Source organism: Anser anser, assembly GCF_964211835.1.
Source record: "Anser anser genome assembly, contig: SUPER_W_unloc_2, whole genome shotgun sequence".
Lineage (NCBI taxonomy): Eukaryota > Metazoa > Chordata > Aves > Anseriformes > Anatidae > Anser > Anser anser.
In genome coordinates, this window is record NW_028154230.1 from 869,248 (window position 1) to 884,703 (window position 15,456).

At 55.7% G+C, this 15,456-nt stretch overlaps 2 protein-coding genes across 2 annotated transcripts; both read right to left on the minus strand.

Moving 5' to 3' along the window:
- Positions 1–182: 182 nt before the first annotated feature.
- On the minus strand, positions 183–3,735 carry LOC310888856 (adenosine 5'-monophosphoramidase HINT1-like). Its single transcript, XM_083852474.1, has 4 exons — positions 3,543–3,735; positions 2,008–2,113; positions 1,097–1,304; positions 183–886 (listed from the first exon to the last, which is right to left on the minus strand). Exons 1-4 carry the CDS (start codon positions 3,683–3,685, stop codon positions 840–842), a joined length of 504 nt encoding a protein of 167 aa, XP_083708600.1. The 5' UTR covers positions 3,686–3,735; the 3' UTR covers positions 183–839.
- Positions 3,736–8,607: 4,872 nt separating this feature from the next.
- LOC310888874 (adenosine 5'-monophosphoramidase HINT1-like) lies at positions 8,608–12,137 on the minus strand. The gene is made up of 4 exons (XM_083852495.1): positions 11,960–12,137; positions 10,437–10,542; positions 9,526–9,733; positions 8,608–9,311 (listed from the first exon to the last, which is right to left on the minus strand). Exons 1-4 carry the CDS (start codon positions 12,100–12,102, stop codon positions 9,265–9,267), a joined length of 504 nt encoding a protein of 167 aa, XP_083708621.1. The 5' UTR covers positions 12,103–12,137; the 3' UTR covers positions 8,608–9,264.
- Positions 12,138–15,456: the final 3,319 nt, after the last annotated feature.

Sequence of the window (15,456 nt, forward strand, 5' to 3'; positions counted from 1 at the left end):
AACAAGGGCTGTTTCTTGTTTCGGTTTGGTTTTTATCATTCAGCTTCTTCAAAAGACTTTAGTCATTCACAGCTGCAATCGTTAACCCCGCAAACAGATCCAGTAACAAAGATCATTCCTCCTGCTAAGGAATCGAGTTTCTTTGTGAGGAACGGAGTCACAAAAATCATTTCATTAGCAAGTTTCAAACACTAAAAATATTTAATAGCATTTTAACGCTCCCACGCTCCAGTAAGCCTTGAACGTAACCGCAATTAAACAAGGAGCACAGCAAAGCCAGAGGTCTAACAAAGCACGAGAGGTGATCGCATTTAAACGCCTTATGGTGCCTTTAGCTAATCCTTCTTCTAGTTCCTGAACAACGGACTTCGTTTAGGAAAAAAAAAGACTCTAAAAATACATACAAAAAAATAAAGGGAACGGCAGCCGAGTCTTGAACGTTCAGAAGCCGACTCAAGCATCCCAGAGCCTTCTACGCTTTGAAAAGCGTCTGTGGGAGAAATTACTTCTCGAAGTTGCGAAACCCACGACTGAAAAGAAAGCGGTAGCAAAACTCCTACGGTAGTCAAGAACAGGCTGACAAGCACCTGTCAGAAATCACACCGGGTAGAGTTTATTCTGCCTCCTCGGGACAGGGGCAGACAACAGACGATGCCTGGAAGCTTTCTTCCAACCTTATTCTTCTCTGGTTCTACATCTGCCAGTCCTCGATGCGGCTGTTTCGCAATAAAAGCACGCCCTTTTATTTGGGAGCAGGGGGAAGATAGCAAGGCCTCAAACACACAGCACATCCTAGATCGTCTTAGGGAGATGGAGACCCACAGGACCGCCGAGCGCTTCTATCTTCGCGTTTCAAATGACTGGGCAAACCACCATCTACACGACACTGTCAACAGACCGAAACATTCTTTTAACTTGCAGAACTATTTCCATCGGCAAGACACACAAGACAGAGGTCATATCCCCATGCTCCATCTTTATTGTGCAAGTGCTGCTCAAAGCTCTTTATTACCCTCCATAGACAGCCGTCCAGGAAAAAAAAAAAAAAATCATACGTCAACAGGGGCTAGATTGACGGGCAACATATGAAACCTACTCGGCGGCGACCCGTACGCGTGCAGTGACGCCTGCGGTGCAAAAACCTTAGCCAGGAGGCCGGCCCAACTGACCGCCACCCAGAATACGTAGATGTACACGACAGCCCGAAGGGCCCGAGGGTGGGCATTCACAGCCATCCGGAATCCATTGGTCAGGTCCAGGTTAGCAGCACACTTCTTGCCAACAACCATTACACGCCCAAGAAGCTGGAAAAAGGAAATAACGTTACCTAACATAACGTGCCACGACGCACAGAACGAACGCGAGCGGAGAACCATCCACAGAACACGGTTAGCTAATCCTTCACGATTCAACCGCTGCTCTTTGAATTACCCTCTAGACGGGAACAGACTACAAAACAGTCACAGAAGCTAAATTTGTCTCGGGGGTTAAAGCCCCCGTCATAGCTTCGGGCAACGTAAGCCGCTCTGGCGGAAAATAAAAGCTTCACGGTGCCTTTTCTTTTGCGTGGCCTCACAAAGCCTTGGAACTTGACTTGCATAGCTAACAGCGAAACAAACACCCAGCGCCGCTCAACCAGCTTTCCCTTTCCTCGCCTCTGACCTGCCCAAACCCCAAGCCCTCTTCTGCATAGTCAAAGTACCACCGCCGCTGTCTGGAAACCGTGAAAACGGGCATCAGACCGTACTTCGGAACAACACTGCTTTTTGCACTACAAGCGCGTAGCCGGAGACCAGCATCGCTTTATATCGCCGCTCTTAGTCAAAAAGCTCAACTCCATTACAAGCTAGAGGCAAAAGACTACAGCATCGGAAAACCCAAAATAGCCTACTGTGCGCCCCTCCGCAACATCCAGAGGAAAAGAGGGGACGGGAAAGAGTCTAGGAAGTTACAAACTAGTTACAGGTACAGCCAGCCTAGCGAAAAGAAAGCTCCCACAGTACTCACGGGTCCGCCAGAATCTTCTGCTTCACATAACCGGACAACTGCCTTCTCAGGAAGGACTAGGAAAAAACACTGGAGCCTGAGGCGAACTATCACGGAACGCAAGGCGCTGGAGGAAGAGTAAACAGTTACAACGCAGTCAGCTTCAGAGAAAGGCAACAGCTTAAGCAAATCACTATGCCCCACCGAACTCGTCCTACCGAAGCAGATTATCAGGTACCCCAAACGCGCACGACAAAACAGCGATTCTTCTTAAGCGATCTTTGAATAGGCAAAGTTCTCTACCTTCTACACGCAAAACACACAAGCGGCAAACAATTGCTAACTGTCCTTCAGTTATGTCCAAATATTGCCTCGGCCAGAGGTAGGAAGGCATCTTCAAAGAACCCGGAGTAATCCGGCTGAGGCTGTATAAACTCTCCGTCCTCGATAACGCCACGTACTCAGGGGAAAGAACATTCCAAGTTAGCCCGTTACGGCCGGCTCTACGTCAGACACCTCCAGACCGAGGCCAAGGTATCACCTGCGAAACACGAATACCACCGATCTGTAGGAAACCATCGACTCGCAACTAATTGCGAGGGAACTCCCCAAATCACCAGCAGACCGAAACTGCATACGGCACCAGAAGCAGGATCCAGCACGCAAGGTGACGGGGGCAACGAGACAGCCGAGTACTTCAGATTAGCGACTTCCGGCAGTTTTATTTATTTTAGATGCGACTGAAACAGCGCCGATAAGACTCGATTCCACAGATGCTTTGCACTTCTTACTCACCATCGCCTTTCACTGCGCGACAATCGAGAATTACGAGCCTTCCTCACACTTCTCCCCCCTATAACATCGCTCAACTGTGAAACAGGCCTTCGGTACAGCGAGCTAAGCAAATTCAAGACCATTCGCTATAGCCAACTACACTCCAAAAGCAGTTCTAAGTTCCCCCCCTGCCTCAAGTGAGGACCAGCAGCCTGCGGGATTGACTGGCTTCTAGATGTTTAAGAAAGCTAGGAAAAGCTGCAATTCTTCCCTTTCACAAGCCACTTTGGAGAGAGCGTGCGCTCGCGTGCGCGGTGGGGGTGGTGCCATAACCAAAGCCTAGCACGGCCGAGCCGGGGCGTCTCTAGAACGCTGTCACGAGGCGCATCAAGACCTGCGTTTCTGCTACGCAGAAATGACTGATTACGGTCACTACTGCGATGCTCGCTGCCTATACGCAGGCAGTCCGAACCCCCAAGGAGACCGACTGCGCCGGCGACCCAGTACGCGCCGTGGCACCCCGGGGGCAGGCGGGACGCGCACCGAAGAAGCGCGGGGTTTTAGAGGCGCTGCAGTAGAGAGCGCCACGAGCCGGAGAGACCCCGACCGACCGACCGACCGTCCGTCCGTCCGTCCGTCCGTCCGTCCCTCCCTCCCGCAGCAAGGCCACCACCCGCCCTGCCGCACTCCCGGGACCCGCGACGGGCCCTCGTTTCAGAGGGCCTGCGAGCGGCCGAGGGAAGGAAGGAAAGAGAAGACTCGCACGACGACGCCGCGGCTACCTCCTCGCCCACGACCGCTCATCCTCACGGAGAACGTTGGCGGGGACCTCCTTGCCCTTGCAGGCGACCTCTCCGAAAGCGGCTGCAGCGGCAGCGCCGCCGCCGGGCCAGGCGGCCTGCGCCCTAACGATCCCGTCGGCCATGACGGCGCCCGCTCGGTACAACGCCCCCTCCCTTCCCGCACTCGGCCCGGCCCTCCGCGGCGCTCATTGGGCCGACAGATCGCCGCCGACCGCTCCCGCGCCTCGATTGGCTGCCTCGCCTGCCCTCTTCCCTTGTCCCCGCCCTCTCGGCGGCTCCGCTCCCGTCGACCCGGTGCTTATCGGCGCTCAGGGAGGTCGCGTGCCCTCGGGGCGCGGAGGGATCCGACCGGGAGGGAGGAAGTGGGCGCCCGAAAACGGGCTGGGCGGCTCCGCGGAGGGAAGCCGGGCCCTGCACGGCTGGGAAACGAGCTCCACAGAACGGTTGCTCCGATCATAGAATCATAGCATGGCTTGGCTTGGCAGGGACCTTACTTAAAGATCACCTAATTCCAACCCCCCCGCCCTGGGCAGGGACACCTTCCACTAGACCACGTTGCTCAAAGCCCCATCCAACCTGGCCTTAAACACTTCCAGGGACGGGGCATCCGCCACTTCTCCTGGCAACCCGTTCCAGTGCCTCACCCCCCTCTCAGGAAAGAATCTCTTCCAACTATCCAGTCTAAGTCTACCCTCTTTGAGTTTAAAACCATTACTCCTTGCCCTATCGCTCCTCTCCCTGACAAAGAGTCCCTCCCCAGCTTTCCTGTAGGGCCCCCCCTTTGGGTACTGGAAGGCCCCTCCAAGGTCTCCCCGGAGCCTTCTCTTCTCTCTCCAGGCTGAACCACCCCAACTCCCTCAGCCTGCCTTCCTGGGAGAGGTGCCCCAGCCCCCTGGTCATCTTCGTGGCCCTCCTCTGGACGCGTTCTAGTACGTCCCCGTCCTTCTTGTGCTGGGGGCCCCAGAGCTGAACACAGTACTTACTCTAGGTGGGGCCTCACAAGAGCACAGCAGCAGAGAGGGAGAATCACCTCCCTCGACTTGCCGGCCGCCCTCCTTTTGATGCGGCCCAGGATACGGGTGGCTTTCCGGGCTGCAAGCGTCCATTGCATTGCCGGCTCCGGTTGACGAGCTTCTCATCAACCAACGCCCCCAGGCCCTTCTCCTCAGAGCTGCTCTCCATCCATTCTCCGCCCAGCCTGGATTCGTGCTTAGGATTGCCCCGGACCAAATGCGGGACCTCGCGCTCGTAGCCCCAACTATTATTTATGACCCTATCAGCTCCACCCCAAACACGCTGGTGGCTTTTGGGCGCTGCTCCCCGCAGGCAGATCCCCGCTTTTGCCAGGGCAGGCCTTACCTTTTCAGAAGTTGCTCCACAACCTTCCCTGAGAGCCCCACTTCAACTGCTGGTGTTTCTAAGGGGGAAAGCTGCACCTCCCGCGCACGGGGTGGCGGGGAGGAATACAAAGCCTGTGCTCAGCCCTGGCACATCACAACTGGGTTTGTGCTCAGCTGGGGAGGAGGCTTCTGGAAAAATAGGCAGTGCCCCCCAAGGCTGCCCAAGCGTGGTCCGCGGTGCCCTGCAGCAGCCCCAGGGAGAGCGGAGCTCAAACTGGCCCGACACGGCGGCAGGGACGTGGCCGTCCCCACACGCGCGGTTCCTGCCTGAGTAGACCACAGCGCTTCTGCCTCTCTGACAGGCTTGGAGGGTAACGACATCAGAATACGCTCGCTTTAGTTTGAGGTTCCAGGCGCTACTGCCATCGGGATGGCACACGGGGACGGGGCTGGGGCTGGGGCTGGGGGCAGGCAACCACAGGCAGCTTTAACATCTCAGTCCTCCCCGTCGGCCATCTCCCAGCTACCACGCGGGCCACTCAGTGCGACCAGACACCAATTCACCCAAGGCAACAAAAATATTTACAGAGCTACACCTCTCCTCGTAACTGTTTGTTGTTTACGGCTGAAACCACTCCTGGGATAGGATATGCCACCTGGACTGAGCAAAGCCTTTGATACGGTCCCTCACCACATTCTTCTCTCTAAATTGGAGAGGTATGGATTTGAAGGATGGACTGCTGGGCGGATAAAGAATTGGTTGGCTGGTCGCAGCCAAAGGGTTGTGGTCAACGGCTCTATGTCTGGGTGGAGGCCGGTCACAAGCGGTGTCCCTCAGGGGTCGGCCTCGGGACCGGTGCTCTTCAACATCTTTAGCAATGACACAGACGACGGAATCGAGCAAGTTTGCAGATGACACCAAGCTGAGCGGTGCAGTCGATACAACAGAGGGAAGGGATGCCGTCTGGAGGGACCTGGACAGGCCGGAGAAGTGGGCCCATGAGAACCTAATGAGGTTCAACAAGGCCAAGTGCAAGGCGTTGACCTTGGGCTGGGGCAATCCCAGGTATTTCTATAGACTGGGAGAAGAAGAACTTGAGAGCAGCCCTGCGGAGAAGGACTTGGGGGTCCTGATGGACGAGAAGCTGGACACGAGCCAGCAGCGCGCGCTTGCAGCCCGGAAGGCCAACTGTGTCCTGGGCCGCATTAACAAAGGGGTGGCCAGCAGGGAGAGGGAGGTGATTATCCCCCTCTACCCTGCTCTTGGGAGACCCCACCTGGAATACTGCGTGCAGGCCTGGGGCCCCCAGCACAAGAAGGATGTGGAGCTCTTGGAAAGGTCAGTCTCACCTCCGTCCCTGGACAGGTGTTGGAACAGCTGGAAAGGTGTTGGAACAGCTTGTTCTGGATGCCATCTCCAAGCCATTGGAAGAGAAGGAGGTTATGAGGAGTAGTCAGCATGGATTCACCAAGGGGAAATCGTGCTCGACCGACCTCGTTGCCTTCTATGATGGCATCACCAGCTGCGTTGATGGAGGGAGAGCAGTGGATGTCATCTACCTTGACTTTAGCAAGGCTTCCGATACTGTCTCCCACGACGTCCTGCTAGCAAAGCTGAGAAAGCGTGGGATAGACGAGTGGACGGTAAGGTGGGTTGAGACCTGGCTGACCGGCCGAGCTCAGAGGGTGGTGATCGGCGGCGCAGAGTCCGGCTGCAGCCCTGTGACTAGCGGTGTTCCCCAGGGGTCGGTGCTGGGTCCGGTCTTGTTCAACATCTTCATCGCCGACCTTGACGAGGGAATAGTGTCCAGCCTCAGCAAGTACGCCGATGATACAAAGCTGGGAGGAGTGGCCGACACGCCAGAAGGCTGTGCTGCCATTCAGCGAGACCTGGGCGGGCTGGAGAGCTGGGCAGGAAGAAGCCAAATGAAGTTTAACAAGAGCAAGCGTAGAGTCCTGCACCTGGGAAGGAACAACCGCGTGTATCAGTACAGGCTGGGGGATGACCTGCTGGAGAGGAGCGCTGCGGAGAAGGACCCGGGGGTCCTGGTGGACGACAGGTTGACCATGAGCCAGCGGCGTGCCCTGGTGGCCAAGAAGGCCAACGGGATCCTGGCGTGCGTTAAAAGGAGCGTGGCCAGCAGGTCAAGGGAGGTGATCCTCCCCCTCTACTCTGCCCTGGGCAGGCCTCGCCTGGAGTACCGTGTCCGGTTCCGGGCTCCCCAGTACAAAAAGAGAGACAGGGATCTCCTGGAAAGAGTCCAGCGGAGGGCAACAAAGATGATACGGGGCCTGGAGCATCTCCCCTATGAGCAAAGACTGAGAGACCTGGGCCTGTTCAGCCTTGAGAAGAGAAGACTGAGAGGGGATCTTATCAATGATTACAAATATCTTAAGTGTGGGAGACAGTGGGACTTGGCCACCCTCTTTTCAGTGGTTTGTGGGGATAGGACAAGGGGCAACGGCCAAAAACTGGAGCACAGGAAGTTCCGCACCAACACGCGAAAGAACTTCTTCACGGTGAGGGTGACGGAGCGCTGGAACAGGCTGCCCGGGGAGGTTGTGGAGTCTCCTTCTCCGGAGATATTCAAGGCCCGTCTGGACGCCTACCTGGGCAGCCTGCTCTAGGGAACCTGCTCTGGCAGGGGGGTTGGACCCGACGATCTCTTGAGGTCCCTTCCAACCCCTACGAATCTGTATATACAGGAGTAAAAATACACGTGTTGATAGCGATAGGACAAGGGGGAATGGTTTTAAACTAAGACAGGGGAGATTTAGCTTAGATATTAGGAGAAAGTTTTTCACTCAGAGGGCGGTGAGGCACTGGAACGGGTTGCCCAGAGAGGTTCTGGATGCCCCATCCCTGGAGGCATTCAAGGCCAGGCTGGACGCGGCTCTGGGCAGCCTGCTCTAGTGGTTGGCAACGCTGCCCAGAGCAGGGGGGTTGAAACTAGATGATCTTTAAGGTGCTTTTCAACCCAGGCCATTCTATGGTTCTATGATATGCTCTTTGAAAGCGTACAGGCTAAAGGAAGGGTCAAATTGGTGCCTCGGGGGCAAATTTCTTCGCCTTCTACGGTTGTCTAACAGTGCCTATTAAGCAAAGAGATTACCAATCGTCTTCCTCCTCTACTTTCTCAGGAATTAAACACCTTTTGTGAAAGACTACAAGCGCTGATAGCATTAGCTAGACCGACTGGGGAACAGTTGAACACGTAAATACTTACTCAAGGTCCATTTGCACAGGTTTCTTTGAGCAGTTCCATGGGCTCTTCTACGTCAACAAAACAGACCAATGAAAGAGACCAAGGACAAATACAGAAACAGAACAGTTGATCAAGTGCCAATTTAAGAAGCTTTCCCTGAAAGGGCAACAGCATCTCCACCTCCACCCACCCCTCCCCTCCCCTCCCCTCCCCTCCCTTCCCCTCCCCCCCCCCCCCCCCCCCCCCCAAGTAGTTGACTTCCACAACTATTTTCATCTGACCCCGCAAACGGCAAATTCTATATTACTTCGAGTAGAACAAGGGCTGTTTCTTGTTTCGGTTTGGTTTTTATCATTCAGCTTCTTCAAAAGACTTTAGTCATTCACAGCTGCAATCGTTAACCCCGCAAACAGATCCAGTAACAAAGATCATTCCTCCTGCTAAGGAATCGAGTTTCTTTGTGAGGAACGGAGTCACAAAAATCATTTCATTAGCAAGTTTCAAACACTAAAAATATTTAATAGCATTTTAACGCTCCCACGCTCCAGTAAGCCTTGAACGTAACCGCAATTAAACAAGGAGCACAGCAAAGCCAGAGGTCTAACAAAGCACGAGAGGTGATCGCATTTAAACGCCTTATGGTGCCTTTAGCTAATCCTTCTTCTAGTTCCTGAACAACGGACTTCGTTTAGGAAAAAAAAAGACTCTAAAAATACATACAAAAAAATAAAGGGAACGGCAGCCGAGTCTTGAACGTTCAGAAGCCGACTCAAGCATCCCAGAGCCTTCTACGCTTTGAAAAGCGTCTGTGGGAGAAATTACTTCTCGAAGTTGCGAAACCCACGACTGAAAAGAAAGCGGTAGCAAAACTCCTACGGTAGTCAAGAACAGGCTGACAAGCACCTGTCAGAAATCACACCGGGCAGAGTTTATTCTGCCTCCTCGGGACAGGGGCAGACAACAGACGATGCCTGGAAGCTTTCTTCCAACCTTATTCTTCTCTGGTTCTACATCTGCCAGTCCTCGATGCGGCTGTTTCGCAATAAAAGCACGCCCTTTTATTTGGGAGCAGGGGGAAGATAGCAAGGCCTCAAACACACAGCACATCCTAGATCGTCTTAGGGAGATGGAGACCCACAGGACCGCCGAGCGCTTCTATCTTCGCGTTTCAAATGACTGGGCAAACCACCATCTACACGACACTGTCAACAGACCGAAACATTCTTTTAACTTGCAGAACTATTTCCATCGGCAAGACACACAAGACAGAGGTCATATCCCCATGCTCCATCTTTATTGTGCAAGTGCTGCTCAAAGCTCTTTATTACCCTCCATAGACAGCCGTCCAGGAAAAAAAAAACAAAAAAAATCATACGTCAACAGGGGCTAGATTGACGGGCAACATATGAAACCTACTCGGCGGCGACCCGTACGCGTGCAGTGACGCCTGCGGTGCAAAAACCTTAGCCAGGAGGCCGGCCCAACTGACCGCCACCCAGAATACGTAGATGTACACGACAGCCCGAAGGGCCCGAGGGTGGGCATTCACAGCCATCCGGAATCCATTGGTCAGGTCCAGGTTAGCAGCACACTTCTTGCCAACAACCATTACACGCCCAAGAAGCTGGAAAAAGGAAATAACGTTACCTAACATAACGTGCCACGACGCACAGAACGAACGCGAGCGGAGAACCATCCACAGAACACGGTTAGCTAATCCTTCACGATTCAACCGCTGCTCTTTGAATTACCCTCTAGACGGGAACAGACTACAAAACAGTCACAGAAGCTAAATTTGTCTCGGGGGTTAAAGCCCCCGTCATAGCTTCGGGCAACGTAAGCCGCTCTGGCGGAAAATAAAAGCTTCACGGTGCCTTTTCTTTTGCGTGGCCTCACAAAGCCTTGGAACTTGACTTGCATAGCTAACAGCGAAACAAACACCCAGCGCCGCTCAACCAGCTTTCCCTTTCCTCGCCTCTGACCTGCCCAAACCCCAAGCCCTCTTCTGCATAGTCAAAGTACCACCGCCGCTGTCTGGAAACCGTGAAAACGGGCATCAGACCGTACTTCGGAACAACACTGCTTTTTGCACTACAAGCGCGTAGCCGGAGACCAGCATCGCTTTATATCGCCGCTCTTAGTCAAAAAGCTCAACTCCATTACAAGCTAGAGGCAAAAGACTACAGCATCGGAAAACCCAAAATAGCCTACTGTGCGCCCCTCCGCAACATCCAGAGGAAAAGAGGGGACGGGAAAGAGTCTAGGAAGTTACAAACTAGTTACAGGTACAGCCAGCCTAGCGAAAAGAAAGCTCCCACAGTACTCACGGGTCCGCCAGAATCTTCTGCTTCACATAACCGGACAACTGCCTTCTCAGGAAGGACTAGGAAAAAACACTGGAGCCTGAGGCGAACTATCACGGAACGCAAGGCGCTGGAGGAAGAGTAAACAGTTACAACGCAGTCAGCTTCAGAGAAAGGCAACAGCTTAAGCAAATCACTATGCCCCACCGAACTCGTCCTACCGAAGCAGATTATCAGGTACCCCAAACGCGCACGACAAAACAGCGATTCTTCTTAAGCGATCTTTGAATAGGCAAAGTTCTCTACCTTCTACACGCAAAACACACAAGCGGCAAACAATTGCTAACTGTCCTTCAGTTATGTCCAAATATTGCCTCGGCCAGAGGTAGGAAGGCATCTTCAAAGAACCCGGAGTAATCCGGCTGAGGCTGTATAAACTCTCCGTCCTCGATAACGCCACGTACTCAGGGGAAAGAACATTCCAAGTTAGCCCGTTACGGCCGGCTCTACGTCAGACACCTCCAGACCGAGGCCAAGGTATCACCTGCGAAACACGAATACCACCGATCTGTAGGAAACCATCGACTCGCAACTAATTGCGAGGGAACTCCCCAAATCACCAGCAGACCGAAACTGCATACGGCACCAGAAGCAGGATCCAGCACGCAAGGTGACGGGGGCAACGAGACAGCCGAGTACTTCAGATTAGCGACTTCCGGCAGTTTTATTTATTTTAGATGCGACTGAAACAGCGCCGATAAGACTCGATTCCACAGATGCTTTGCACTTCTTACTCACCATCGCCTTTCACTGCGCGACAATCGAGAATTACGAGCCTTCCTCACACTTCTCCCCCCTATAACATCGCTCAACTGTGAAACAGGCCTTCGGTACAGCGAGCTAAGCAAATTCAAGACCATTCGCTATAGCCAACTACACTCCAAAAGCAGTTCTAAGTTCCCCCCCTGCCTCAAGTGAGGACCAGCAGCCTGCGGGATTGACTGGCTTCTAGATGTTTAAGAAAGCTAGGAAAAGCTGCAATTCTTCCCTTTCACAAGCCACTTTGGAGAGAGCGTGCGCTCGCGTGCGCGGTGGGGGTGGTGCCATAACCAAAGCCTAGCACGGCCGAGCCGGGGCGTCTCTAGAACGCTGTCACGAGGCGCATCAAGACCTGCGTTTCTGCTACGCAGAAATGACTGATTACGGTCACTACTGCGATGCTCGCTGCCTATACGCAGGCAGTCCGAACCCCCAAGGAGACCGACTGCGCCGGCGACCCAGTACGCGCCGTGGCACCCCGGGGGCAGGCGGGACGCGCACCGAAGAAGCGCGGGGTTTTAGAGGCGCTGCAGTAGAGAGCGCCACGAGCCGGAGAGACCCCGACCGACCGACCGACCGTCCGTCCGTCCGTCCCTCCCTCCCGCAGCAAGGCCACCACCCGCCCTGCCGCACTCCCGGGACCCGCGACGGGCCCTCGTTTCAGAGGGCCTGCGAGCGGCCGAGGGAAGGAAGGAAAGAGAAGACTCGCACGACGACGCCGCGGCTACCTCCTCGCCCACGACCGCTCATCCTCACGGAGAACGTTGGCGGGGACCTCCTTGCCCTTGCAGGCGACCTCTCCGAAAGCGGCTGCAGCGGCAGCGCCGCCGCCGGGCCAGGCGGCCTGCGCCCTAACGATCCCGTCGGCCATGACGGCGCCCGCTCGGTACAACGCCCCCTCCCTTCCCGCACTCGGCCCGGCCCTCCGCGGCGCTCATTGGGCCGACAGATCGCCGCCGACCGCTCCCGCGCCTCGATTGGCTGCCTCGCCTGCCCTCTTCCCTTGTCCCCGCCCTCTCGGCGGCTCCGCTCCCGTCGACCCGGTGCTTATCGGCGCTCAGGGAGGTCGCGTGCCCTCGGGGCGCGGAGGGATCCGACCGGGAGGGAGGAAGTGGGCGCCCGAAAACGGGCTGGGCGGCTCCGCGGAGGGAAGCCGGGCCCTGCACGGCTGGGAAACGAGCTCCACAGAACGGTTGCTCCGATCATAGAATCATAGCATGGCTTGGCTTGGCAGGGACCTTACTTAAAGATCACCTAATTCCAACCCCCCCGCCCTGGGCAGGGACACCTTCCACTAGACCACGTTGCTCAAAGCCCCATCCAACCTGGCCTTAAACACTTCCAGGGACGGGGCATCCGCCACTTCTCCTGGCAACCCGTTCCAGTGCCTCACCCCCCTCTCAGGAAAGAATCTCTTCCAACTATCCAGTCTAAGTCTACCCTCTTTGAGTTTAAAACCATTACTCCTTGCCCTATCGCTCCTCTCCCTGACAAAGAGTCCCTCCCCAGCTTTCCTGTAGGGCCCCCCCTTTGGGTACTGGAAGGCCCCTCCAAGGTCTCCCCGGAGCCTTCTCTTCTCTCTCCAGGCTGAACCACCCCAACTCCCTCAGCCTGCCTTCCTGGGAGAGGTGCCCCAGCCCCCTGGTCATCTTCGTGGCCCTCCTCTGGACGCGTTCTAGTACGTCCCCGTCCTTCTTGTGCTGGGGGCCCCAGAGCTGAACACAGTACTTACTCTAGGTGGGGCCTCACAAGAGCACAGCAGCAGAGAGGGAGAATCACCTCCCTCGACTTGCCGGCCGCCCTCCTTTTGATGCGGCCCAGGATACGGGTGGCTTTCCGGGCTGCAAGCGTCCATTGCATTGCCGGCTCCGGTTGACGAGCTTCTCATCAACCAACGCCCCCAGGCCCTTCTCCTCAGAGCTGCTCTCCATCCATTCTCCGCCCAGCCTGGATTCGTGCTTAGGATTGCCCCGGACCAAATGCGGGACCTCGCGCTCGTAGCCCCAACTATTATTTATGACCCTATCAGCTCCACCCCAAACACGCTGGTGGCTTTTGGGCGCTGCTCCCCGCAGGCAGATCCCCGCTTTTGCCAGGGCAGGCCTTACCTTTTCAGAAGTTGCTCCACAACCTTCCCTGAGAGCCCCACTTCAACTGCTGGTGTTTCTAAGGGGGAAAGCTGCACCTCCCGCGCACGGGGTGGCGGGGAGGAATACAAAGCCTGTGCTCAGCCCTGGCACATCACAACTGGGTTTGTGCTCAGCTGGGGAGGAGGCTTCTGGAAAAATAGGCAGTGCCCCCCAAGGCTGCCCAAGCGTGGTCCGCGGTGCCCTGCAGCAGCCCCAGGGAGAGCGGAGCTCAAACTGGCCCGACACGGCGGCAGGGACGTGGCCGTCCCCACACGCGCGGTTCCTGCCTGAGTAGGCCACAGCGCTTCTGCCTCTCTGACAGGCTTGGAGGGTAACGACATCAGAATACGCTCGCTTTAGTTTGAGGTTCCAGGCGCTACTGCCATCGGGATGGCACACGGGGACGGGGCTGGGGCTGGGGCTGGGGGCAGGCAACCACAGGCAGCTTTAACATCTCAGTCCTCCCCGTCGGCCATCTCCCAGCTACCACGCGGGCCACTCAGTGCGACCAGACACCAATTCACCCAAGGCAACAAAAATATTTACAGAGCTACACCTCTCCTCGTAACTGTTTGTTGTTTACGGCTGAAACCACTCCTGGGATAGGATATGCCACCTGGACTGAGCAAAGCCTTTGATACGGTCCCTCACCACATTCTTCTCTCTAAATTGGAGAGGTATGGATTTGAAGGATGGACTGCTGGGCGGATAAAGAATTGGTTGGCTGGTCGCAGCCAAAGGGTTGTGGTCAACGGCTCTATGTCTGGGTGGAGGCCGGTCACAAGCGGTGTCCCTCAGGGGTCGGCCTCGGGACCGGTGCTCTTCAACATCTTTAGCAATGACACAGACGACGGAATCGAGCAAGTTTGCAGATGACACCAAGCTGAGCGGTGCAGTCGATACAACAGAGGGAAGGGATGCCGTCCGGAGGGACCTGGACAGGCCGGAGAAGTGGGCCCATGAGAACCTAATGAGGTTCAACAAGGCCAAGTGCAAGGCGTTGACCTTGGGCTGGGGCAATCCCAGGTATTTCTATAGACTGGGAGAAGAAGAACTTGAGAGCAGCCCTGCGGAGAAGGACTTGGGGGTCCTGATGGACGAGAAGCTGGACACGAGCCAGCAGCGCGCGCTTGCAGCCCGGAAGGCCAACTGTGTCCTGGGCTGCATTAACAAAGGGGTGGCCAGCAGGGAGAGGGAGGTGATTATCCCCCTCTACCCTGCTCTTGGGAGACCCCACCTGGAATACTGCGTGCAGGCCTGGGGCCCCCAGCACAAGAAGGATGTGGAGCTCTTGGAAAGGTCAGTCTCACCTCCGTCCCTGGACAGGTGTTGGAACAGCTGGAAAGGTGTTGGAACAGCTTGTTCTGGATGCCATCTCCAAGCCATTGGAAGAGAAGGAGGTTATGAGGAGTAGTCAGCATGGATTCACCAAGGGGAAATCGTGCTCGACCGACCTCGTTGCCTTCTATGATGGCATCACCAGCTGCGTTGATGGAGGGAGAGCAGTGGATGTCATCTACCTTGACTTTAGCAAGGCTTCCGATACTGTCTCCCACGACGTCCTGCTAGCAAAGCTGAGAAAGCGTGGGATAGACGAGTGGACGGTAAGGTGGGTTGAGACCTGGCTGACCGGCCGAGCTCAGAGGGTGGTGATCGGCGGCGCAGAGTCCGGCTGCAGCCCTGTGACTAGCGGTGTTCCCCAGGGGTCGGTGCTGGGTCCGGTCTTGTTCAACATCTTCATCGCCGACCTTGACGAGGGAATAGTGTCCAGCCTCAGCAAGTACGCCGATGATACAAAGCTGGGAGGAGTGGCCGACACGCCAGAAGGCTGTGCTGCCATTCAGCGAGACCTGGGCGGGCTGGAGAGCTGGGCAGGAAGAAGCCAAATGAAGTTTAACAAGAGCAAGCGTAGAGTCCTGCACCTGGGAAGGAACAACCGCGTGTATCAGTACAGGCTGGGGGATGACCTGCTGGAGAGGAGCGCTGCGGAGAAGGACCCGGGGGTCCTGGTGGACGACAGGTTGACCATGAGCCAGCGGCGTGCCCTGGTGGCCAAGAAGGCCAACGGGATCCTGGCGTGCGTTAAAAGGAGCGTG